Here is a 24,237-nt window from a genome sequence, read left to right as displayed (position 1 = left end):
TTTTAATGAATGGTTGGTTGAATGAGGGCTATGTAATATCCAGAGTAGTTTAAAATAATTTGGTAAGCTATTCCTCATAACAATATCAAATATATTACAAAATTATTATATTGAACATATTTGAAAATAAATCTTAGTCCAGATATCTCATCGTATTTGTATGGTGGTTTCTTAGAAGCAGTAGAATTTCTTGATCAGCATGTAGAAGTGTGTTTTTATTATAAACACACACACACAGAGTTCTGGTTCATATCAGTTTATCAATTTTGATATGACACTGAGTAGTAGAAACATTTAATTTTTGTTCCTCATAAGCTTAGAAAGTTATTCTCAGCATAGGAAGAAATTCTCTAATTCTTTACTGAATTTTTATTTTATTTTCTTAAATTTTTAAAATATTATTTTAGAGAGAGAAAGAGAGATCAGGGGGAGACAGTGGGAGAGAGAGGGAGCAAGAGAGAGAGAATCTCAAGCAGTTTCCACACTCAGTGTGGAGCCCAATGTGGGGGCTCCATCCCAGGACCATGAGACCATGACCTGAGCTGAAATCAAGAGCTAGATGCTTAACTGAGTGAGCCACCCAGGGACTCCCCTGGTTTTTAAGTTTGATGATGATTTTTAGCATAGAGCAATATCACTAAATGGAATTTATTTGGTGATATGATAGGAGGTAAGGAGCCTCCTGAATTCTGAGTCACTGTCTTCCGCCTGCAGTCCTATTTAACAACCGATTTTTCCTTTCCCTCTGCTTTTCTTTCCTCCTTTATTACATGTGAAATGTTTACATGGACAATTATCTCCCTCCACCTAGGGTATTCCTTTCTGTTCCTTTCCTGCATCTATACCACATTCTTTTTAAATAAAGAGAAAGCATAAAAGTAAACAAAAAGGCCCAAAATCCCTCCATCCTGATTAACCACTTTTCACATTTTCTCAAAGCAGTTAAAACGTATGCACAGCGATATGCTTAAATTGTACCGAAGGTTTTCAGTGGGTAGCACAACCCTCCCCACTCTTTCCCCAGCAACCTGGCTTTTTCATGTCAGTTAGTTACAGAAGTAACTTGTGATTCTTTGCTGAAATCTTTAAGCATATGCCATCTAAGTACAATACTGCACCAAACTAAACTTTCTAATACGTTTTAGGATCTGAGAAAGCACAGTGACGGTGAGCGCAGCTGAGCTGGAGGTAAAGCAAGACCTTGCTACTCGCAGGCACTTGCCCTGTGCCCAGGTGCCGGTGCAGACCAGGGACCTCGCTCTCACGTTCCATGCAGTTTCCCACCTTTGAGGACCTTTTTGCTCCCACAGTCTGTCCTACCCTCTGACTCTTACCACATACTGCTTTCTCACTCCACAACCCATCTATCCTCCCAGAGGGGCAATCAGCCCTGCCTTAGGGCAGGATTATCTGTTGACCTTGACTCCCCCAGGGCCTCCTGCTCAGGTGAGGCCCAGGCAGTGTGGCCTAATTTTCTGCTGAGGAGATGCCCGTAAGGAATATAGAACAGCGGACTCACCAGCAGGGGGAGCTCATTAGGTTCCACTCCTGGGTCTAGGCTTGACTGAGTGTCATCTGTCCTTTGGGAAGTGTGTCCCAACTCACAGTCTCTGTGCCTTTCACCCAACCTAGGCCAAAACTGTTCTCTGATGTCTTTTCAAACATTGTGTTCTTTAATTCCTGAACCTACTCATGTGCCAGATAGGCCTCCCGAACAATGAGATCCCTGTGGCCAGGACTCTTGCTCTGGGCATGCAGGGTGCCTTGTATGAAATGCTGGTGACCTGGCTCAACAAAACGAGGCAGGGGGTCTCAAACAATACCCTACTGGACAGAATCCAGGACCGCCTAGTAGGTTCCAGAAAGTGCATCTATGAAGAAGGTGGGACAGGCTCTGCTGTGTCCTGAGTGGAAAGACTTTTTTTTAGTAATCTGAGCTTCTCTTTTTGCCTTTTCTTCTTGAAGGGGAGGCATAAGTGGACACTAGCCTGGAAGAGACAGCAGATACCTGATGAATACTTGAAAAAACTTGAATTCAAAAACATCCAGCTCTTCACAAGAGACTCTTTTAAGAATGTTTATTTATTTATTTATTGAGACAGAGAAAGAAAGCATGCTAGCACATGTGCACAGCAGGGGAGGAGCAGAGAGAAAGGGAGAGAGAATCTCAAGCTAGCTCTGCACCAGAAGCACAGAGCCCAACTCGGGGCTCTAGCCCATGGGCTGTGGGATCATGATCTGAGTCGAAATTAAGAGTTGGACGCTTAACTGACTGAGCCACCCAGGTGTCCCCACAAGAGACTCTTAATGATAGAGAACAAACTATGGGCTGATGGAGGGGAAGTGAGTTGGAGACAGGCTAGATGGCTGATGGGTACTAAGGAGGGCACTTGTGATGAGCACTGGGTATTGTATGTAAGTGATGAATCACTGAATTCTGCTCCTGAAACCAAATTGCACTGTATGTGAACTAAAATTTAAATTAAAAAAAAAAAAAAACAAACAGCAACATACAGCTCTTGGAATATCCTAGAGCTTTTACAATGTGCTTGGAATAATTTTTATGAAATGTTGGATGTGATAAGTAAACTGTGTATAATAAGATGTGTAAAATAAGATTCTATGTGGATTATAGTTATAGGCATACCTCACTTTACCATGTTTCACTTTATTGCACTTCAAAGATATTTCATTTTTTACAAACTGAAGTTTTGTGGGAACCCTGAATTGAGCAAGTCTATTGGTACCCATTTTTCTACAGCATTTGCTGACTTTGTATCTCTGTGTCACATTTTGGTAATTCTTGCAATATTTCAAACCTTTTAATTATTATTATATTTGTGATAGTGATCTGTGATCAGTGATGTTTGATGTTATTACTTTAACTGTTTTGTGGTGTCACAAATCGTACCCATATAAGATTGTGAACTCAATTGATAAATGTTGTGTGTCTTCTGACTGGTCTACCAGCTAGCCATTCCCCAAGCTTTCTTCCTCTCCGTGGACCTTCATATTCCCTGAATTACAACATTATTGAAATTAGGCCAATTAATAACCCCAAAATGGCCTCTAAGTGTTGAAGTGAAAGGAACAGTCATATGTCTCTCACTTTAAATCAAAAGCTAGAAATGATTAAGCTTAGTGAGGAAGGCATGTTGAAAGCTGAGATAGACCAAAAGCTGGGCCTCTCGCACCAAGCAGTTAGCCAGGTTGTGAATGCAAAGGAGAAGTTCTTGAAGGAAATTTAAAGTGCTTCCCAGCAAACACGTGAATGATAAGAAAGCAAAACAGCCTTATTGCTGATGTGGAGAAAGCCTGAGTGGTCTGCACAGAAGACCAAACCAGCCACAACATTCTGTTAAACCAAAGCCTAATCCAGCACAAGGCCCTGACTCTCTTCCACTCTGTGAAGGCTGAGGGAGGTGAGGAGGCTGCAGGAGGAAAGTCGGAAGCTGGCAGAGGTTGGCTCCCGGGGTCTGAGGACAGAAGCGTCTCCGTGACATCAGAGTGCAAGGTGAGGCAGTGGGTGCTCATATGGGAGCTGCAGCCAGTTCTCCAGAAGATCTGGCTGCGATGGTTCATGAGGATGGCCACGCTGAGCAACTAACAGGTTCTCAATGTCGTGAAACAGCCTCTACTGGAAGAAGATGCCACCCAGGACTTTCATAGCTACAGAGAGAACGTCAATGCCTGGCTTCAAAGCTGACCCCCTCCTTCGGGGCTAAGGCAGCTGTGACTTCAAGTGAAGCCAGTGCTCATTTACTATTCTGGAAGGTCGAGGGCCCATATGAATGATGCTAAATCCACTGCCTGTGCTCTGTAAATGGAACAACAAAGCCTGAATGACCACATTGCTGCTTACAACATGGCGTATGGAATATTTTAAGTCCACTGCTCACTGACAATGCACCTGGCCACCTACGAGCTCTGACGGAGATGGACGACAAGGTGAATATGGTTTCCGTGCCTGCTCACACGACATTCATTCTGCAGCCCGTGGATCATTTCAGCTTTCAAGTCTTATTATTGAAGGAATGCATGTTGTAAGGCTATGGCTGCAGTAGACAGGGATTCCTCTGATGGATCTGGGCAAAGTAAATTGAAACCTTCTGGAAAGGATTCACCATTCTAGGTGCCATTAAGAACATTCAGGATTCAGGGTGCCTGGGTGGCTCAGCCAGCTAAGTGTCAACTTCAGCTCAGGTCCTGATCTCACGGCTTGTGGGTTCAAGCCCCGCATTGGGCGCTGTGCTGACAGCTTGGAGCCTGGAGCCTGCTTCAGATTCTGTGTCTCCCTCTCTCTCTGACCCTCTCCCACTCACTCTCTGTCTCTCTCTCAAAAATAAACATTAAAAAAAAAAGAAAATATTCATGACTCACGGGAAGAGGTAAAAATATCAACACGAACAGAATTTGGGAAGAATTTGATTCCAGCCCCCATGGAGGACAGTGAGGGGCTCCAGACTGCAGCAGAGGAGGTGACTGCGGGTGTGTGTGTGGGGACAGCGAGAGAACTAGGACTGGAAGAGGAGCCTGATGATGGCACTGAGTCACTGCCGTCTCATGAGCAGCCTCGAACGGATGAGGAGTTGCTCCTTCTAGATGAGCCAAGACCGTGGTTTCTTGAGATGGAATCTACTCCTGGTGGAGATGCTGTGAAGATGCTTGAAATGACGACAAAGGGGTCAGAACATGACATAAACTCAGTAGACTGAGCAGCGGCAGGGCTTGAGAGGATTGACTCCAATTTTGAAAGAAGTTCTGCTGACAATAAAATGGTATCAAACAGCATCGTTGGCTGCAGAGAAATCAGAAGACTCCATCAACATGGCGAACTCTATTGTCTTATTTTCAGAAATGGCCACAGCCACCCCGACCTTCAGCCACCACCACCCTGGTCGGTTGGCAGCCACTGACAGGGTAGGCCCCTCCACCAGCAAAAAGATTACAACTCTCTGGAAGCGCAGATGATGGTTAGCATTTTTTAGCAATAAAGGATTTTTTAATGAATACATTGTTTTAGACATAATGCTATTTTGTACATTTCATAGACTACAGTATAGGGAGACATAACTTTGTATGCACTGGAAAACCAAGTAATTCAGTTGACTCGCTTTATTGTGATATTCACTCTGTCGGGGGTCTGGAAGCGAACCTGCAATATCTCCCAGGTATGCCCCGTTGCATTCGTGTGTGTACTGCAAGAGTTGTTTCAGGGTCGCATTCTTTTCAGTTCGCGGCACTTTGTCATCCTAATAGTGTTGCTCTTTTTACTTGTATGTATTATATTGTAAGATGCAGTCATGTTGGATGTGTGCATTTAGTTATGTGTAACTATTAATGCTACAAGATGTGCATCTTCCTGTTTTTACATTTTTGTATATATTTATATGCGCATGAAAAACCTTTTGAAATGTACTGATTAGTTTGATTACCCAAGTCACCTGAATGGGAGCAGGCCACCATACAATGAGTAGGAATACAAAAAGGGAAAATGAAAACGCTCACCTTTAGGGATGGCACTGGTGGGTTCAGTGCTCCCTCATATGCAGTCAGCGCTTTCCAGGATTAGATGACCAGAAACTTCCTAAGTGCCCACACTTTTCAACGTAATTTTGTGGGTGTATGAATATTTATAGGCGGATGTGTCCAAGTAAGGAGAGTGAGGGGAAGTGGTATCCCTGTGCAGCCCTGTGTTTGGGTGCTCCTGAACTGGGCAGTCATGCGTGGGCTTCCTTCTCACCTATGGATGGGGATGTGGGGAGAGGGATGGGTTAGATCTGAGTGGCAAATAGGTTCTATGTTGTGTGTCACTGCAGGTCACAGGACTGACCCTTCAGCCCCATCTTCCTTCCTCAGTCCTTCCATCATATCTAGATTCCAGTCATGATGGGCTAATGTTATAGAGGTTATTCTCGGGGCTCTTGGTTTTTTCCGTCTCAAAGGTCTGTGTGTGCCCACACTGGTATGGCTGGGCCCAAACTGGAATTGCCGGAGCATCTGGGCACTTTCAGGTTATTGGTGTCCTAGTAGAGTTCCGTGGGGGCACAACCCTCATGGCCTTGCAGTTTACCTCCCTCTCCCACTTCCTTCCGGAGGCCCCACCCTGCCCGTTCCCTCTCCTGGAAGACTCCAGTGTTTCCTGCCTCTGCTGTCCCTTCTGTGCGGGACGCTCGTATCTTCAGAAGGAGCCAGGGGTTTTTTGTCACCTGTCCCTTTCTCAAGAGGACTTGAGCGCTCATCCAAAGGATTAGCCTCATCAGTGTTTGTCATGCTTACTCATTTAAGGTAAGCTGCGTCAGAGCACGAAGCTGATCCAGTCCCAATGGCACTTGGCACTCAATAGGCACTTAATACGTGTTTCATTGGTGATTGGTGTTCTTCGTTCTTCTCTCCAGCGGAAGGTGCCACCTTTGAAGGGGTTGTTGGACATATCAAACAATACAAGGAAGGCCATTAGGTACAAAATACTCATGTATTTATGAATTCATGACCAAATTAAATATGAAACCTTATATAAAAAGAGGTGTGTGTGTGTTGTTGTTTTTTTCTCCCCCTCCCTCCCAGTCTCCTCTAAAGCAGCTTTGAGCAACACAAGTACAGGGGTGTGTGTTCTTATGACCTGTCCTTCCTGTCTCCTGAGGAACTGGAATTCAGCCCCTCCTCCCTCCACACCCCCCCACCCCGGAGGACACCAGCCCTGGCCTGGCTCCCCCACAGCCCCCCCAGGCGCCATCTCTGGCTTGCACTGGGGCCTGCTGGGCTCGCACGGAGCAGCTAAGAAGAGGCAGTGGGTCCCTGAGGGTTGAGCCCACCCTGGTTGCTGGGGTGGTGGTCCTGTGGCTCCTCTCCCACGGGCTTCCTGCATGGCCTGGGCCATCCTGACTCCCTCCCTTTGGCCTTTCTGCATCATCAGCGGGGCACACTGCTCAGCCCTGGAAGCTCACAGACGCTTGGACTGTAGGTCTCTGCCCTCCCTCTCATCAAGAGTTCCTGGGAGGCCCCGGGCCCCACCTCTGGCTCCCTTCTCCAAGAGCAAAGGTGCTGGGTGCAGAGTTGTACCCTCCGCCTTGCACGCTCCCTCCTGCCCCTGGCTGTTGGCTCGTCAACCTCGCGCTGAAGCCAAAGATGAGAACCAAGCCAGCCAGCCTGCCAGCTTAGAGAAGGGGAGGCAGCCATGGCCTTGAAGTCTGCAGCTCGGACAACAGAGGTCACAGCCACTCCAGACGTGCCACGTCCTGCTTCTTCCCTTGATGAGGACTTACCATCAAATCCCTAGGTCTCGGCACCACGAAACCGTGGCAGGCTTTTCCTCTGTTTCTGTGTTTGCTTGATCCCAGACCTAAAGCCAGGGTCTTGCTGGTGGAACCCACCCCAGGGTTCCAACCATCATCAATGGGACTCAGACTTTTAAGTCTAAATGTGGTGTGGGGGGTGAAATATGGGTCAGGATCACAAAATAGGGAGAGGTCTGTTGTGGCCCAGCTTTTCCCCATGGGGCTGCAAGCTGCTGTCTTAACCCCCACAATCCTCCGGTCTTGTCCCCCTCTACTTGAGGCTGACCTTGATTTGCCCCTCCTCCTTCCCTCTTACCCCAAACCAGCACTAAGTGAGGTCATGTCCTATGATCCTTCGTTACAGGGACTCTCATTCTCCAAGTTGGTGTCCTTTCCCCTGATCTTTGACCTCCCAACACATTCACATCCTGTGAAGTCACCCTCTGAAGTCGAGGGGGATAATTCTCAAGATGGGCAAAGTAGGGGTCCAATGCCATGTCTGAGCCCTGAGACCACCCCGCCCTTGCCCCTGCAGCCTCAATCCCAGCATGTTGAGTCGGAACTTGTGCTGTCCTCCGAGCCAGCCTGCGGTACCAGGGCATCCTCCATCACAGCCAGTGACAAGTCCTTTCCTGACAGGCACTGAATCAGCCTACAACCTAAACTTCTGTGTCATCAAACATGGAGGCCCCTGTTTGTAAGCTATACAGGGTCTTCTTCCAGCTTTCTTTCCTTGAGGGAATAGAGGCTAGCGTGTTTCTGTTGGTGGTGATTTTGTCATTTGGGGGTTTGTTTTTTGTTTTTGCTCATTTGGCCCCACCGTGCTAAGAAGCCATGCTAAACAGAGGCAGGGGGAGGAGTCCAGAAGAGCATAGGGTTGCTGTGCCCAGACCCCACCACCCACGTTCTCCTCGCCCCCTGTCCCAGCTGTTTCCTTTGGTTCCATCTCAGGATCTGAGTGGTGAAGGACGGAGGAGGGAGAAATTTCTCACTGCACCAAGAGGCACCGCTCCGAAGCCTGAAGCTCTGGACAGTCTCGGCCAGCCTTTATGCGGCCCGGACGCCTACCACCTTGCCGGGGGATGCGGGAATGGCTGCAGAGTACAAGCCTTCCCGCCTGTGGCCTCGGCGGCTGCACCCTGGGATGTGAAAGCCTCGAGCTGGGTCTGAAGGCTTAATTTCTACCCTGACTTCTCCAGTGAGGATCTGAGGAGGCGCCGTGGGGAAATGCCCACAAAACATCTGCAGCCCTCAGGTCCATGGATGGAATAAGGTGGCCGTAAGAGCCGGGGCCCTCCCTGCACGCCGCCGCCTCCTGGGAGGGGGCTGCCTCCACAGCCAAGACACACAGCCTCATGCCTGGGAGAGTTTCCCCCGGGCGCCAGGGAGCCAGCGTTCTCCCGCCCAGAGTCTGATGCCAGAGCCCTCCCTCGCTTCCCGGCCCCCCGCCCCCCGGCAGTCGTCCGGCTCCTGCAGGGGTCCCCGTCCCGGTCCACAGGGCCCCCCTCCTTGCTTGCTGAGCTACGTTAGCTGATGAGAACAGCTCTGCCCTTAGGGTCCTGGTTATGCGGGTCCCCGTGTCCCCGGAAGGCGGAGGGGGCGATGCAGAAGAGCAGAGGGGGTGACGACAAGGCGGGAGGACAGCAGCGGGGTCAGGAGAGGGCGGCGGCGTCTCAGACCACAGCCGAGGAGGACGACGGGGACGACGAGGAGGCCGCAGAAGAGGACGGTGAGGAGGGACTGTTCCAGAACAGCCACCGCCGCTTGGGCTGCCGTTTCAGGTGGAGGTAGTCCTCCTTCTCACGTTCCTTCCGCGCCCGCTGGTAGTGATCTTCCTCCTTCAGGTACCAGACGGGCGGCCACCGGTGCTTCTCAAAATACTCCTGGTTTTCTGGAGCGGAACAGTAGGGCAGTAGTTAGAGGGCAGGAGAAGGGAAAGAGGAGGGCTGGGGCGTGGAGGGGTCCAAGGGATGGCCCCGGAGGCCCCCATACCGCCATGGGGACCAGCAGTGACCTCCATCTGGGTATCGGCCGTCAGAGCCGCTGGTGCAGCTTCCTGAAGACAGTCACTGCCAGTGGTGGGGCCCATGGTGCTGGAAAAGTCCTTCCCCTGTGCTGGGCTTTAAAGACAGAGGGCACACCCAGATGGGCTTCACGTGGCCTGGGAATGAATGAGGCTGGGACGGAGCCCAAGGAGGGAGGAGGGCGGGGGGGCGCTGGGCACGGCCGGAGTGACAGCGCCAACGGCCGGTGGGGCTGGGTTCTGAGGGAGGCGTAGGGAGGGGGGGCTGCAGGACAAAGAGGGTCAGCCTAGAGGGAAGGCTAGGCTGAGGGGTTGGGACTGATTCTGGAAGGTATGAGGGGGGACGCGAGGTTTAGACCAGGGCAGCGATGTGGCTGGAGCTGTGCTTTAGACAGAAAATGCCACAAGGATGCAAAGGAGAGACCAGGGGTGGAAGGTGTACGGGACAGCCTGGCAGCTGGGAGGGGGGCACCACAGACTGGAGGGTGAGGGTGACCAGTGAAGACCTGAAGAGATGAGTGGCAGGAACCTGGGGAGGCCAAAGCACCTCTCCCTGGGGCTCGGGCAGTTCTTTATGGGCCCCGGGACTTGAGACTTTCATTAAGCAGAGGTGGACCCCAGGGACCTCAGAGGATATCTGGACCTGTGCTGTCCATGCTGTGCCCCTTTGCCCCTTTCTAGGTTATGAAATCAACATGGTGGGTCATGAGCAGCATTAGAAACAATTTGCAGTTTTTTATGTGTGCACTGGCTCACAACGTAAAATGTGTTTCTTATTGTGGAGTCTTGTCTGAAAAATACCAACACCGAAAAAAAAAATATCGAGTCTGAAATACCAAAATAACAAAACACACACACACACACAAACCCACCAAAAGTCCAACCCCCTCTTTGTACTTGTGAGAACTAGAAGCCCAGAGAAGTTAAGTGAGTTGCCTGAGGTCCCCAACTGCTCTGCACTTTGCCTAGGATCCCCTCTGCTTGGCTGGATACACCTTTGCAGGCTGCTCCCCACCCACAAGGTCAAGTTCAGCCCAGGGATCTTCGGCAGCCACCAGATGCCCCAGGGTCAAGTCAGAGATCTGGACCCAGGTTGAAACCCCTCCAGTAGGGGGCTGGAGCACAGGTCCCGGCGGAGACGCTCACCTGGGGACATGGCCTTCATGTCTCGTGGGAACTTGCGGCACACGTTGTTGTAGTTGGTGCAGATGTGGTGGAGACACCAGTCAGCCAGCTGGTACGCGCAGTGGAACTGGGGACAAACAGAAGAGCCTCTGTGCTGGAACCCCAGGGCAGGGTCTGCACAGACACCTAGAGCTGTCTTCAGAGCCAAAGCTTTGGTGCCGACAGGCAACAGCCCTACAGTTGTAAAGAGCCCATCTCGAGAGGCAAACCCACACAAAAATGTGAGATAACATTTACTTTGCTCCTTGGCACCGCCCCCACCATCATCACCTCGCTTCTGTCCTGCCCCCAGCATCCAGGACATCCACAGCTGTGTGTGGTGCCTTCCTACTGTCTCGGTCCTCCTTAGATCCCACCCCAGAGATGTCCTCCTCCCGCCAGGGACCAAAGCAGCCTGCAGTAAGGTGTAGACAACCAGGCTGAGAGCTGACTTGCCCAGCTGCGTCTGCATGCCTCTGAGCTGCAACTCCAACTTCACCAACTAACTTCTGGTAGTAGCATTCCCGCACCCCGAGGGCCGGTGTGGGAGATTGTGCTTGTTTGCTGGGGAATGAGGAGGTGGGCAGTGAATTTTAGATAAAGAGGCCTCGATGACCTGGGGCAATCATGTCTACAAGCAAAACGGGGCTTCCTTCCCCTGCCCTATGGTTTTGCATGATGCCTCAGTCCCATCTCGCCACAGCCAGCCTCTCCTCTCAGCAGGTCCGAGTATATCTTCTGGCAAGAAGGATGAGGACGGGCCCTGCCGAATCAGGGAACCAAGTCTAACAATGGGCTCCCTTCCTGCCCACCACCTCCCAGTCTTCCCCAATCACTGCCAGTGAGCATACAGAGCCCAGAGTCAAGGATGTTGGAGAGATCTCTTCCCCGGTCCTCATACCTGAGCCAGTTCTAGGAACACAAGGACGTCCCCATCAATGTCCACCATCATCTGAGTTGCTTCCATCAGCCCGGTCACTGTGTACTGCTCTGTGACACACACAGCCAGGAATTAGCCACATGAATGGATATGTACTCATTTATACCTCCTAGCAGGGGCCCCGCTGCAGGATAAAGAGAGATGAGGCCAGGTAGAAGTCCCAACAGGCCAAGAAAGGCCATAGCCAGTTTAAGTCTGCTCCCACCAGTGAGGAAACTGGGATGAGAGCAAGACTTTCCCAGTGGAGTGGGGATGGGGAGTGAAGGTGGATGTTAGAATCATGTAAGAGAATTGTTCAAACTATGTATGTCGGGCCCAGTAGTCTGATATATGTAGGGTGAAAGCCCCCAGTGGAACCAGCCATCAATACTGATAGGAGAGGGTAGTAAGTCTCAGGTTTGCCAAGAACTATGAATTAGAACTGTGGAGTAAACCTAGGTGTTTGTATTAATTTAGATTTCATAACAAATTGTATACTAACCTTACATTTTAGGTTAAACCATTTACATTGGGAAAGTAAACACTCTTACTCCTGAAGTTTAACTGTATCAGTATAAACTCATGAGGTATCTTTAAAATACACTTCCCAGCTCAGTCCATGGAAAAGACCTAGAAACAACTGCTAGGAATGCTACGGTAGTCATGGGCATCCCTAGTGCACAGATTATAGCCTTGAAATACCATTTCCAACTATAAGAAACAGACTTCTTAGAGAAATGGCTGATTCCAGGTCTGGGGCAGGAAATGTACCAAATGAACCCCGGCCATCTTGTCATTCCACATAACCAGAAAGCTCACTCTGGCGCCAACTTGAAGATATTCCTGCTGGCGAAAGGCGCAGTGCAGTATTTCAGCTTTAATAAAGTAGCTGCAATTATTGAAAACTGATCGAGTACATTCAAATCTAAAAATTGGGAGTAATCCTTAAAAACTAACCGGGCACCCTCAAAAGGTGATGGGAACCAAATTTATCTTGAAACTGGTCAATAAGAGGAAGCAATCAAGCATTCATCTGCCCCTCCTATATGAACCATACGACTGGGTAAACCAAGAGAAGAAGAAGCTTCTCTCCTTTTAGAAGGATTCCAATGGACAAAGGAGTGACTGAATTGGAATATTACCATTTCACAGCACCGAATAAATCAGCGGGCCTACTGATACTCAGTGGCTGCTAACATGGCAAAAAGAGAGAAAGATTCTTGATGAAAAACAGAAATGGGGTGCCTGGCTGGCTCAGTCAGTGGAGTCTGCGACTCGATCTTGGGATTGTGAATTTGGGCCCCACATTGGGCGTAGAGATTACTTAAAATCTTAAACAAGCAAATAAACAAAACAGAAACAACCTATGAAGTAGTCTTAGCAAAATAAAATTGAATATGAATCTGATCTAGCCTTTAGATCCAATGCTCAATCAGTGAAAACCTAGATTTTCTAGAACATCGGTGGGTTTTTTCCAATAGATAAATTGCAAGGGGAAAAAAAATAAAGGACAAGGAACCTCTAGATTAGAAGAAACTTAAAAGGCATATAAAAAATAAACCATGCTATTGTGTTTAAGGATGCACGCTTAGAAGATAAAACTATGAAGAATAAGGTAGTGAGGCCATAAAAAATACCCTACAAAAGACTAATAGGTAAAGCCTTACTCCTGAGGAGGGGAAGGACCTGGGCAGGTGGACAGGCAGGGAGCTCCTGCTGTTGTCTGGTAAGAGGCTAGTTCCTGGGGCGCCTGGGTGGCTCAGTCGGTTGAGCGTCCAACTTCAGCTTGGGTCATGATCTCACGGTTCGTGGGTTCAAGGCCCGTGTCGGGCTCTGTGCTGACAGCTAGCTTAGAGCCTGGAGCCTGCTTCAGATTCTGTGTCTCTCTCTCTCTCTGACCCTCCCCTGCTCACGCTATTTCTCTCTCTCTCTCAGAAATAAGTAAATAACATTAAAAAAAATTTTTTTTTAATTTTAAAAAAAGAGGCTAGTTCCTGATATGGGTCATTTGACTCTATAATAATTCATGAAGCTAAACATTTATTTCATGCATTTGTGTTACACTGAACAATAAAAAAGTTTTAACCTTGAATTAATAACTTCGTAGAAAGCAGATGTCATAAAACATAAAGCATCGGCGATTGTACCACCCTCGGCATTGTCTGCTAATCCTTGACAAGGTCCCTACACAACACACGTTTGTATGTTTTGTAGTATTTATGGACCGTTTCACAGGAAAAGTCATTCAACGGTATTTTCTATAAGCCTTTCCCTGCAACGGTGCAGTTTAACATTTTTGATGGCTGATTTGTTTCTGATTGTGCGCCATGATAAGGCAAACTTACAGAAACATCTTTGTGCATATTTTGCCTTTGGGTCATTTTTCCAAAAAGTTGAATTACTCGGTCCAAGAGTTTAGAAGTTGTCTGTGATCGTGAAGACCGTACCCCTTTCCACAGGCAGCTATGGTGGACATAGTGCTTCATCTCTGGTCTTTAGTAGCCTTTCTTTCTCCTGACCCTAAAGCCTTCTGTGTCTCCAACGAGGGTCCCTGGACTCTTTCTGTAGACTCAGCTACTAACATTCTAATTCTGATCAGTGATTTCTTCCTTGTTCATATGATCAAGCCCCCTCTTATAACTCATTTCTCACTACGGTTTTGCTGTTTTCCTCATATGTGAGTCCCAGTCTTGATCATCTGTCCAATGCCCCAGAAGCTCTGATGCTAGGTCTTTCTCTGAATCTCAGCTCAGTATCTAAGGTCCTGCTCTCTGCCTCTGACCTGCCCAAGAACGTGAACCCCAATATTAACACCAGCACAGGCACCAACACCAACACAGTGCAAATGCCAATTCCAACTTCAACGGGAGCCTTCTGCCTGCCTGATCGCTGGCCCCAGACCCCCTTCATCTGGACACATCATTCGTGTCCTCTAGCCCTTTGGCCTCCAGTGGCCTGCTGCTCAGTGTCCCTGTTGCCTCAGGCCCTACTCCACCCCGAGGACCTCTGCACTTGGCCTATTCTAAAAGCTGAGCTCCGGCTCTCATGGTCTTTTCAAGGAACTAAGCAGGTCAATGTTTACTGTCTGTTTCTGGAAGAAGAAAGAGAAGGCGAAGGTGGAGGAGAAGGAGGAGGAAGACAAGAAGGAAGAGAAGAGAAAAGAAGGCAGAGGGACCAAAGAGGGGGTAGGGAATGAGGAACTGCATTCTATTCTTCTTGATTTGACCTTGCCAGAGTGAAGCCCAGCTGATAGAACACCGGGCACTGTCATCTGCTGGAGACCACGCCGGTTGGACCCAAAACGCTTTGCGGAGAGCCTACAGCATGACACCATCAGCATGTCTCTCTCACTTCTTTACATCTGTGTCCTCTCCAAATCCCAATACGCATCGACACATTTCTCTGGGTGCAAACACATTCCCTTGGTGCTAGCAGCCTGTCCCCTGGGAGAAGAAATAATGACTTCTGGGAGTTTTCCTGGCTTCTCCCCCAGAGAGGTCCCCACGTACCTGTGAGGGCAACCAAGTGTGGCAGGCAGAGGCGGTTGGCCAGGATGATGAGCTTCATGTCGTCCAGGTCGGGACTGGAGGTGAACATGCCCGTGTAGAGGTATTCCAGCACTGCCCTCATGCAGCTCTTGCTCGTGTAAGGAAACACCACCTGCAGCGGGGAGGAAGACAGGAAGCCTCAGGTCCAGCCTTCGGGAAGGAGGACCTCAGGTCTGAGAAGCTCAAAAGGCCCTGGCCCATACGGCTGGCTCCCCCGGACAGGCGGCCATCCCGCCGCTGTCCCTGTATTGGCTCAGGAAGCCCTCAAAGGCCTACACCCCAGAGAAAAACCCTGCATGGAGCCCATGTGCCGGCAGCACCAGCGAGCAGGGCTCTGACAGCCTTTTAAAGGACCTAGATTCTCACTGGCATGTTTCCAAAGCCACGTTGGCTTGGAAGATGTTTAAAGGAATCCTTCCTTTTACCTGAACCCACACCCCAGCCCTTCCTGGACTTGCAGAGGGCAGTGTGGGAGGATACGAAGGAGCAAAGCCAACATGGGCTGGCTTCTCTTGGGCTGCCTGACGCGGCTGCTTTGGGCCCCGGGGATCTCTTCAGAGTAGTGCTGCAACAAAAACTGCTTTCTCATCAGAGAAAGTCTCCCCAGGCTGCGTGCAAATCATCTGGAGCTTTGAAGCTGCTTCTGTGATACCCAGAAGTGCGTAGGGCTGGCCGCTCCTGGGGCTCTGGGGAGCGCCTGATCTCACTCACAGAAGCCAGTCCCACTCACACTTCAAGGATCAGAGACGAACTCGCATCTCAATCCCTCCACTTAGCCTTCCGGAAGGGCTTCCTTCCCAGAAACATTAAGAAATTTCTATTCTGTGTTACAGGAAGCTATGCTGTGTTATTCTCAGTCCAGTCTTTCACTCACGTGTTTGGTGAGCTCTTACTGAGAGACCAGTGTGCATGAGGGGGTGGTGGAGAGGTGGGGATGACATGGCAGAAATAAAAGACCCAGTCCCCAGACTTGAAAGAAATCCTAGACCAGTCAAGAAAACTGTGTGTGGACACTCTGAACCTCATGCAGCTGCACAAAGTTGTACCTTTTTAAATGTGAGGCTTGAGTGATGGACAATTAATGGTACAGGAGCTTAAAGAAAATAGAGACGGGGCACCTGGGTGGCTCAGTTGGTTAAGTCCAACTTTGGCTCAGGTCATGATCTTGGAGTTGGAGTTGGAGCCTCCCTGCTGTCGGGGCAGAGCCCGCTTCAGTTTCTCTGTCCTCCTCTCTCTCTCTGCCCCTCCCTTTACTCTCTCACATGCATGCTCTCTCTCAAATACAAAAAATAAACTTTAAAAAAAAAGTGATGAATTCATTTTAGGACACACAGAATTTTTTCCAGTTGGTTCATGTGTGTTAGGGGGAAAGCAAGATACAATGTATAAAGCCAAGGAATTGGAAGTCTTGAAGTCTGAATCTCTCCTTTCTACTTACATAACTTTATACCAGACACTTAACTTCTCCAGTGCCTCACTTTTCCCATAAAGTGGGAACACTATGCCATGTGTAAGGTGTGTGTGTGAGGTGATATAAGGAGATAATGTATTAAAAGTACTTTCTAAACCATACAGTGACGATGTTACTATAATTCCCCAATATATCGTAAAATCCTAGCCTATGGGAACCATCTCATAAACTTCTCTGAAGTCGGTCACTCAATGGTTAGCAAGAACAGTCAGTGCTGAAGAAAGTTCTAATAAATAGCAGATGCCTCAGGTGCGAAGCGTGTAGGTCTCGCTCTCCCTCCCACCCATTCCCATCCTAGCCTTACCTCCCTGGTAGAACTCTCCACAAATGGCCCCCCAAACATGGCAGCCATCCAGTCACAGCTGGAAATCAACAGGGGCTTATGGGCGCTGATGGTGCCATCATCCAGGATGAAAGTCACATCTGTCCAGGAGGAGAAGAGGCATCACGTGAGGATGTGGCAGAAGAATGTGGGACAACCAACCCCAAAGACTGACACTGTGCCCAGACAACCCACTTCCTTCCGAAGCCACAGCTGTAGAGTGCTACATGCCCAAGCTTTCAGGCTTGGGATACTAGGCTTCAGGTGCAGAGCCACCATAGCTCCAGGATATCAGCAGCTGAGATAACTCAGGATGCTAATCAGACCAACCTGGACTCTTCAGAAGGCTACCTGGAGGGAACTCCCCTGCCTTCGGGCAGTGGGTTCCTAAGCACAATCCATACCTGAGAAGGTGCCCTTTGCCAAGCACTCCTTAACCCGGTTGGTCCGACGGACATGGAAGGCCTTAGTGATCTCTTGGTTCATGAAGGCCTCATTGTTAAGAATGTTGGCCACCATCATGCGTAGATCAAAGACCTCAAGCAGTTCAGCAATGTGGGCGATGTGCATGAGGTCCCGCTCATTCTCATCCAGCTCCCCGGTGTACAGGTACTTGAGAACAGCCCGGAAGGGCCCCGGCTGGATGGAGTTGTCCATTTTTACCACCACCATCAGCCGGGATTTGTAGGTCAGAGGATCTTCTGCCATCTCTTCCTGGATGCTCACAAAAGCTCGGCTCCAGGAAGACAGTACTCGACCCCGCCCGGGCAGATACCCTGTTCCATTGCCCCGTAAGATCCCATCGCTGGTTGAGGCCCGGAGCCCAGTAGGACCGGAGCCCCCACCCTCCTCCACGCTCTCACACACGTCAAAGCTGGCCGCCCGAAGCAGGAAGTCCCGGCCATGGTGGTGGTGGTGGTGATGGTGGTGGTGGTGATCAGGGTGAGCCCGGTGGTCCTCTGGGCGGGGGACCCCTGGCCCCGAGGGGCCCCCCAGCTCCCCCTCACTCAGGTCCATGAGGAACAGGTCATAGAACTTGGAGGAGGAGGTGGAGAGGTAGATCTTGTGGGCAAAGATGCGCACCCGCTCCTGCAGCACCAGTATGACGTCCGCGCACAGCGGGTCCTCCAGGAGGTGGGCGGGGCACTCCTCGCTGCTGGAGGGGGGATCTGGCACCACGATGATGGGGGGAGGTGGCTTGGGAGGCAAGAAGGGCGCCTGCAGCAGAGGCCGCTGCACATTGCGGAGGTGGGATTTCCAGAACTGCAGGTGCCGGCGGGAAATGAGCGCGGCGCGGATGGCGTTGTCAAAGACGTCCTTAATGCCGAACTGGGCCACCACGCTGGTCTCGTAGTAGGGGATGCCCAGCTCCTTAGCTACCTCCCGACCCTTCTCCGGGGGAAGGATCTCATTGGGCTTGATGGGCCTGGTAGGTTCAAGAAGGAAAACTCAATATGGTGGTGGGGGATGAAGGGAGGGGAGGGGAAGGGAGAGATAGCTCTCCAGAGCTATCTCCCTGCCTGTTCTCCAGGGGACTGAAGGGTCTCTGCTCAGGACGGTCTCTGCCCTACTCCTGCCCTTCCTCCTCTGTCTAGTCAAATCTTGCCAGTCCTTCAAGGCCCATTCCAATCCCCTCTTCTTGCAGGAAGGCTTCCATATTTCTGCCCCGCCCCCAGCCCTAAGACCTCCAGCAATGAGCATGCAATGCTCCACACTGGTTTTTAACAGGTTCATACATCAAGTTCAACTCCCAGCATGATTATAAGCCCCTTTCATGCAAAGACTTCCTTTTTCTCCTTCTCTCCTGTAGTGCCTAGCCCAGTATTGCCCACACAAGGTGTAATAGATGAATGAATGAATGAATGAATGAATGGGAACTCTTTCTGGCTCTCTCTATGGCTTGCTTTAAATGGAGGGTAAGGTGGGAGGCTGAGTGGATTACCCAAGTGCTGAACAGGGAGCCATGGAGATTCACCCCTTCCCCCTGTCTTCCTCCCCCTCCCTGGGCACCAACACCCCTTACCTAGCCAAGGGTCGCCTGGCCCTGTTGACGGCCTCCAGGTCAGCATAGCGCAGGTCCAGCTGGCAGCCCACCAAGATGACAGGTGCTCGGGGGCAGAAGTGCTTGATTTCTGGGTACCACATGGTCTTGACATGGTGGAGGGAATTGGGGTTGGCAATGGAGAAGCACAGAACCACCACATCAGATCTGGGGGTGGGAGAGTGAGGTTATGGCAGAGAAAGCTAGAGGTGGGGTTACCTGCTTCTGCAACAAGGGAGAACACGCACACACGCAGCCCACCCCCATGCCACAGCGCCACACCTGTCCTCTGTATCTGCTCACAGAATGTATAGTAACAGCGCCTCTAGTTTAGCCTTTTAGAGCTTCCAGAACCCCTCGTTTTGACCTCACAGCTATCTTACAGTTTAGAAAGTACCATTTCACAAACCACGGCTGAGAAAATCATTTTAAAACAGTTCCCCTAATTGCTCATATTCACAGAGCTGATAGGCAGCAGGGCTCAGGGTCCTACCTGGCCTCCGACTCAAGCCCAGCTCCTTCCACCGCCCCAGGCTGCCTCCCATGTGAGGGTCTGCTATTCTGTTTTCTCTGCTCCCTCCTCCCAGCTCACATTTCCCAGCGTGGCTCCTTCCTCCGGGAAAGCAGAGAAACCCTACCCACTTGGCTCCCTGCAGGCAACCAGGGGCCTGACCCACCTCCCATAAGCAAAGCGGCGGTCTTTGTGGTGGTCTCCAAAGGTGTCCCAGAGGCGGAGGGAGACGCTGACATCATCTACCACGTCTCTGGAGCGTTCCAGCACCTGTGGGGTGGGCCAGGGTAGAGGAGTGGGGATCGAGGGCGGTAGTTCTAGGGGACCCCACAAGTCAACTCGGGCTGGTGCCAGCTCTTCCCTGAGGGTCCCAGATGGCATGGGGATGGAGGGACAGACCTAGCACCTCTCTTTGTGTGTCCTGCCCGGCACTTTATCCAGGGGCCATCTCTGCAGACTCAATGGCAAGAGCGGCCTCTAAGCTGGCCAAACGGGAAGAGACTGTAAAGGGCGCGCTGTTGTGGTGTGGAAGGGAGCTCGGGGAGCCCTGTTCCCAGCTTTACCTGCAAATTGCAAGCCTCTGATTTTGGTATTGGCTGAAGGCTTCTCTCTTCCTCTCTGCCCTCAGCGCTCCAATGCCTCCCTTCCCTCAGTGCTCCCCATTACTGGGGGCTGCAATTGCAAAAGATGCTGTACCCCAGGCAAAGCGTGGGTCTCAGGCACCAGCTGGGCCACGCAAATCCCAGATAGTTAAGGATCTCTCTCCGGGGTGGGCTCATCTCAGACCTTTCTCCAGGGGCTCCTTCCTCTTCCACTGCCTCCACCCCATCCCTGGGGGCCTCCGTGAGCTCAGCACAGGCCCGGCTGAGTTTGGAGACACCGAGTTATGGTCTGGGAAGAAGCCCAGATGCGCAGGGTGGGATCCCCAACCCTGCAGCCTTACCTCCTGGCACACCCGATACTGGTCGATGGCCCAAACCGTGGGCACATGGGTGGCGAGCAGCTGGTACTGGGTGAGCGTGGCATTGCAGGCCCGGGCACAGATGAGCCTGGTCTTGCCCACCGCGTTGTCTCCCACCACAACGCACTTGATGGTCTCTACGTTTGGCCTTTCATAATCCATGTCAGAATCCATTAATTGGGACCTGAGGAGGAGGAGCGCAGTGGTCAAGGCGGCTCCGCACACCAGCTCCCTGAGGGCCAGGGCCAGCGGCTCTCCTCAGCCGGGACCAGCCCCTCTGCCAGCATTTGCCCAGAGATGGGCAATAGTCCCGTGGGGCCTAAAAAGCTGGGGGCCCATTCAGGCTGAGAGGAGCAGTTCTGCCACGCAAACCACTTGTCTGCCTCCTGTTGCCCCCATCCTCCCGCTGGGCTCCTGGCCGGGGGAGGCCTGTGAGAGAAGCCTAGGCAGAACCTGTCTCAGGCCTGTCCCCACTCTCCCAGGAAGAGGAGAGTCCGCCTGGGAAGCGCACTCATCATCTGCTCTCCTCCCCTGGGCAGGGGAACAACAAACAGCTGAGAGAAGAGTCTGAGCCAGGTCCCCACCCCTTCCCAGCATGCCTGAGGGTAGGGCCACTTTAAAATTTAATGGACTTGTCAGAGCTGGGTGGCAGCTCTCCTAGCCTCCACCTTTGCCTCTCTCCCTCCCTGATGGGAGGTTTTCAAACCCTGCCTTGTCTATGAGTCCCTCTAATGCTAGTCCCCAGCCCCTTTCAGGGAGATGCCAGAGGTTTTCTTCCCAGTCCCTCTGGGCTGGAGAGATTCTAGATGCACCAGAGCAGCCCATGGGCCTCCCCTCCCCTCCTCTGGGCCTGTCCTTGCCTGGCTCACACGGCTACAGGCCCAGTTCTGAGATGGCAAAGGGGATAAACACGGGCCTGTGACTGTACACTCCATGGCCAGGGGCCTGGCCACCCCTACTCAGGTGAGCCCATAAGCACTGGCAGGCAGCCTCAAGGAGAGGGAGATTCGTCGCCATCCACACTCCCCATTCCTAGGGAGAAGGGTTCTCAGGCTGGAAGCCCCCAGATAGCTGGCTCTCCCAGAAGGGCGCTCACTCAGTTGGCTGCATGGGTGATGGGGCTGCTGGGGGAAGCAGAGGGCCAGAAACTTGGGCCTGAATTTCCAGGCAAATGCTTGCCTCAGTTTCCTTCGGTGTTGGGCACAGAGGGAGGGCTTATCCACCCACAGAGAGGGATGGTTCAAAGGAACAAACAGAATGCCCTTCTGTAGTGGAAGTGTCATGTCAGTGTTTAAAAGCTGTCCCTAGCAAGGGCCCCTCAGCTTGAGGGCTGTGAGGGACTTTGGGTGGCAGTCTCCCAGTGGCGTCTGCTCTCCTGAAAGGGGAGAGGGGAGGGCCGTGGGGTCGGGGCAAGGCAGGCGTTATTATTAAGAAACCCGGTTTCGCCTAGGTCACTGGCCTGCTCCTCCCCGTCCCTGTGTGCACGAAGTCAGTTGGGGACTGGAGCACCCCAGAGGACTCCGTCCTAGGCCAAGGAAGGCTGAGCTCATAAGAGTCCTGGAGGCAGTCCAGTGCCCTCACTGCTGAGCTATCCGGCAAGAGAGCAAGGCCACCAGCAGCAACACAGCAGCTCTACTCCTGCCGGGCTGTAACTGGATGCCAGCATGCAGGAATGCAGAACTGAAATATCCAAGTAACGATGGCAACTGGGATTTGCGCGAGTAGATACATCTCAGCAACCTAAGCAAAAAGTGCAGCAAGGACTTTTCAATGAGACAAGCACCCCCTCCTTCTTGGAATTTTACAGCAACTGGACTCTAAGCAACAAGGGGTCTCCACGCAGTCCCTCCCTTGTCTCCGGTGCAATCGTCTGCAGGATTCCTCCTGCCTCCTCTACCGGCTTCGCCCTCCTCGGCGGGCAGCCATTATTCTAACCACCATCTTGCCTCCTCCCTGCTCTCTCCTGAGCTGAGGACCCGGAACCCCACGTTGATGGCTCCTGGTCTCAAGTCAGACAACTGGGAAGGAATCACCTGGCCTGTAGTTTCTGTTCTAAAAATTGAAGGACAAAACAGACAGAATCCCAAATACAAACGTGATTAGCGGGAGGAGAGACTAAAACCCACTAGCCAACAGAACTTCTTTCTCAAATGTAGGTTCTAATGGCACGTGGGTGTGTAAGCAAGCAGAAGGGGGGGATGAGGAAGCACGGAGGAGGGGCACCAGTTCTTCAATCCAGGAGCATCTGGAAGGCAAAGAGGATGCCAGAATGCCAGCAGAGCAATGCAGGTTCAGAATCAGAGCATTTATGACTAAAATACCCCGCACACCTCACGCACCTCTAGGGTTAAGTAGGGGACAGCCAACCAACAAGTAGGAGAGGAACAACACTCCCGCGAGTTTAGACAGCAGACCTGCTGGGGGCTACTCAGGCTGAACAGCCTCTCTTCATCCATTCTTCAGCTGCTCCTGCAGCCTTCCCCTGCCTGTCCTGGACTTCCTTCTTATATTTACCATTCTCACCCACTCCACCCCTGTCCTGACTGCCATACTTCATTTCTAGGAAACCTCATACCTAGGGAAGTGCAAATCACTTCACTTCTCTAGGCATCAGTCTGCCCTTCTGGAAAATGGGTATGAGGACCTTGGAAGAAAGTTTCCCAAATCTTGGTGATTTCGTGCCAAGAGAGTCTAGGCAGAAAGAAGGTATTTGCCTTCTTATGTAATCTGGTATTATATAATGCTAGATTACATATCTATATATGTAATTCTATCTCTCTTTAAGATAGACTGGCCCAATTAACCCAGCAGGCAAAACTCTTAGTTGAATCAGACCCATCTTCAAGGAGGATCCTGTACTAGACAGAGCGTGCCAAAGCCACCAATAATGTAATTTCTGCTCTAGAATATTGCTACTTTACCGTATCATTGCTGATGTATGATGATACAACCCACTCAATGAGCTTCTCAATTTCCCCTTCCCTGGCACTCTACTCCAATGACTCTAGACTTTTCCGCATCCTCATTCCTTCTGAGCCTCTAGACTAACCTCCATAAACTATGGCTTCCTTGCCATTCTGCCCTGGGTATCACAACCCCCAATTCATTCCTCTCCTTCAGTGATCCCAGAGTACATAGATGCTCCCTCTGCACCCTGTCCCATGATCCCTGTCCCCCTCTCCACAAACAGCCTCCCGTCCACTGTTCTCCCAGCTCTTTCTACTCAGGCCAGGCCAAAAGGCAAGGTGTGCTCAGCTTAGCTACAACCCTCAGTGGCTCCCGGTCCCACCCCCACACCCCTACACACACTCTTTGCAGAGCCCAGAAAAGCCCCCCCTTTCCCTCCCACAGCTGATAGGAGGCTTGTTCATCTGTGGCTGCCCTAGTCTGGTTGTCAAGGAAACGACAGAATCTCCCAGGGAGCCTGACTTGTCTCCTAGCAACCAATATCCCACATCCTGCATCTTACAAAATGCAAAAGGGAGGAATATCCCAAAAATGAAGGTAAAAATCGAGGAGGATGGATAGGAAGGGACAATCGGGAAAAGAAGACCAGAGAGGGTGGGGAGGCTGCCAGTAGGTTGCTGACATTGTAATATTGGGGAAGGTGGGGAGATGAATCCTTCCTGCAGATCCAATGGACAGCAAAGCTCAAAGGGATCCTGAATGATCATATTAACAAAGAACGAAACCCTAAACACATAAAAAAGCCTTCTCAGACATCAACAAACAACGCTAAGCATCTCTCCCATAGTTTGCCAGAACTCTGATGCACAGACTGCAATGGAGTTGGGTTGAAAGAAACGTCTCCAGAACGGCTAGCGAACCAGCTAAATTCCATTGGCTTTTAACAGAAACATTTCCACCACTCTGGACCTTTATTCCTGACAACGCTGCTCTGCACACACACACGAAATAAAAATAATTTATTTTAAAATGGGGAGAGGGGAAGGCGACGACACGCCAAAGCAATCAAGTCATCTTCCTTTCCCTAGAAAAA

At 50.9% G+C, this 24,237-nt stretch overlaps 1 protein-coding gene across 2 annotated transcripts in view; it reads right to left on the bottom strand.

Annotated features, from left to right (window-relative positions):
• Positions 1–6,461: 6,461 nt before the first annotated feature.
• Positions 6,462–24,237, bottom strand: part of RHOBTB2 (Rho related BTB domain containing 2) — a 28,398-nt gene continuing 10,622 nt past the window's right edge. For both annotated transcript variants that reach the window (XM_077766626.1, XM_077766627.1), the window contains 9 exons: positions 20,220–20,421; positions 19,443–19,546; positions 18,748–18,933; positions 17,129–18,150; positions 16,707–16,825; positions 14,893–15,043; positions 11,366–11,454; positions 10,447–10,552; positions 6,462–9,168 (listed from right to left, as the gene is read on the bottom strand). In XM_077766626.1, the coding sequence (XP_077622752.1) occupies positions 8,951–9,168; positions 10,447–10,552; positions 11,366–11,454; positions 14,893–15,043; positions 16,707–16,825; positions 17,129–18,150; positions 18,748–18,933; positions 19,443–19,546; positions 20,220–20,421 (2,197 nt within the window). In that variant the 3' untranslated portion in view covers positions 6,462–8,950. The remainder of the gene's footprint in view (positions 9,169–10,446; positions 10,553–11,365; positions 11,455–14,892; positions 15,044–16,706; positions 16,826–17,128; positions 18,151–18,747; positions 18,934–19,442; positions 19,547–20,219; positions 20,422–24,237) is intronic.

The sequence above is a fragment of the Crocuta crocuta genome, unplaced genomic scaffold, assembly GCF_008692635.1.
Source record: "Crocuta crocuta isolate KB4526 unplaced genomic scaffold, BGI_CrCroc_1.0 scaffold225, whole genome shotgun sequence".
NCBI classification, from domain to species: Eukaryota; Metazoa; Chordata; class Mammalia; order Carnivora; family Hyaenidae; genus Crocuta; species Crocuta crocuta.
This window is presented reverse-complemented; position numbering and strand designations above follow the sequence as displayed.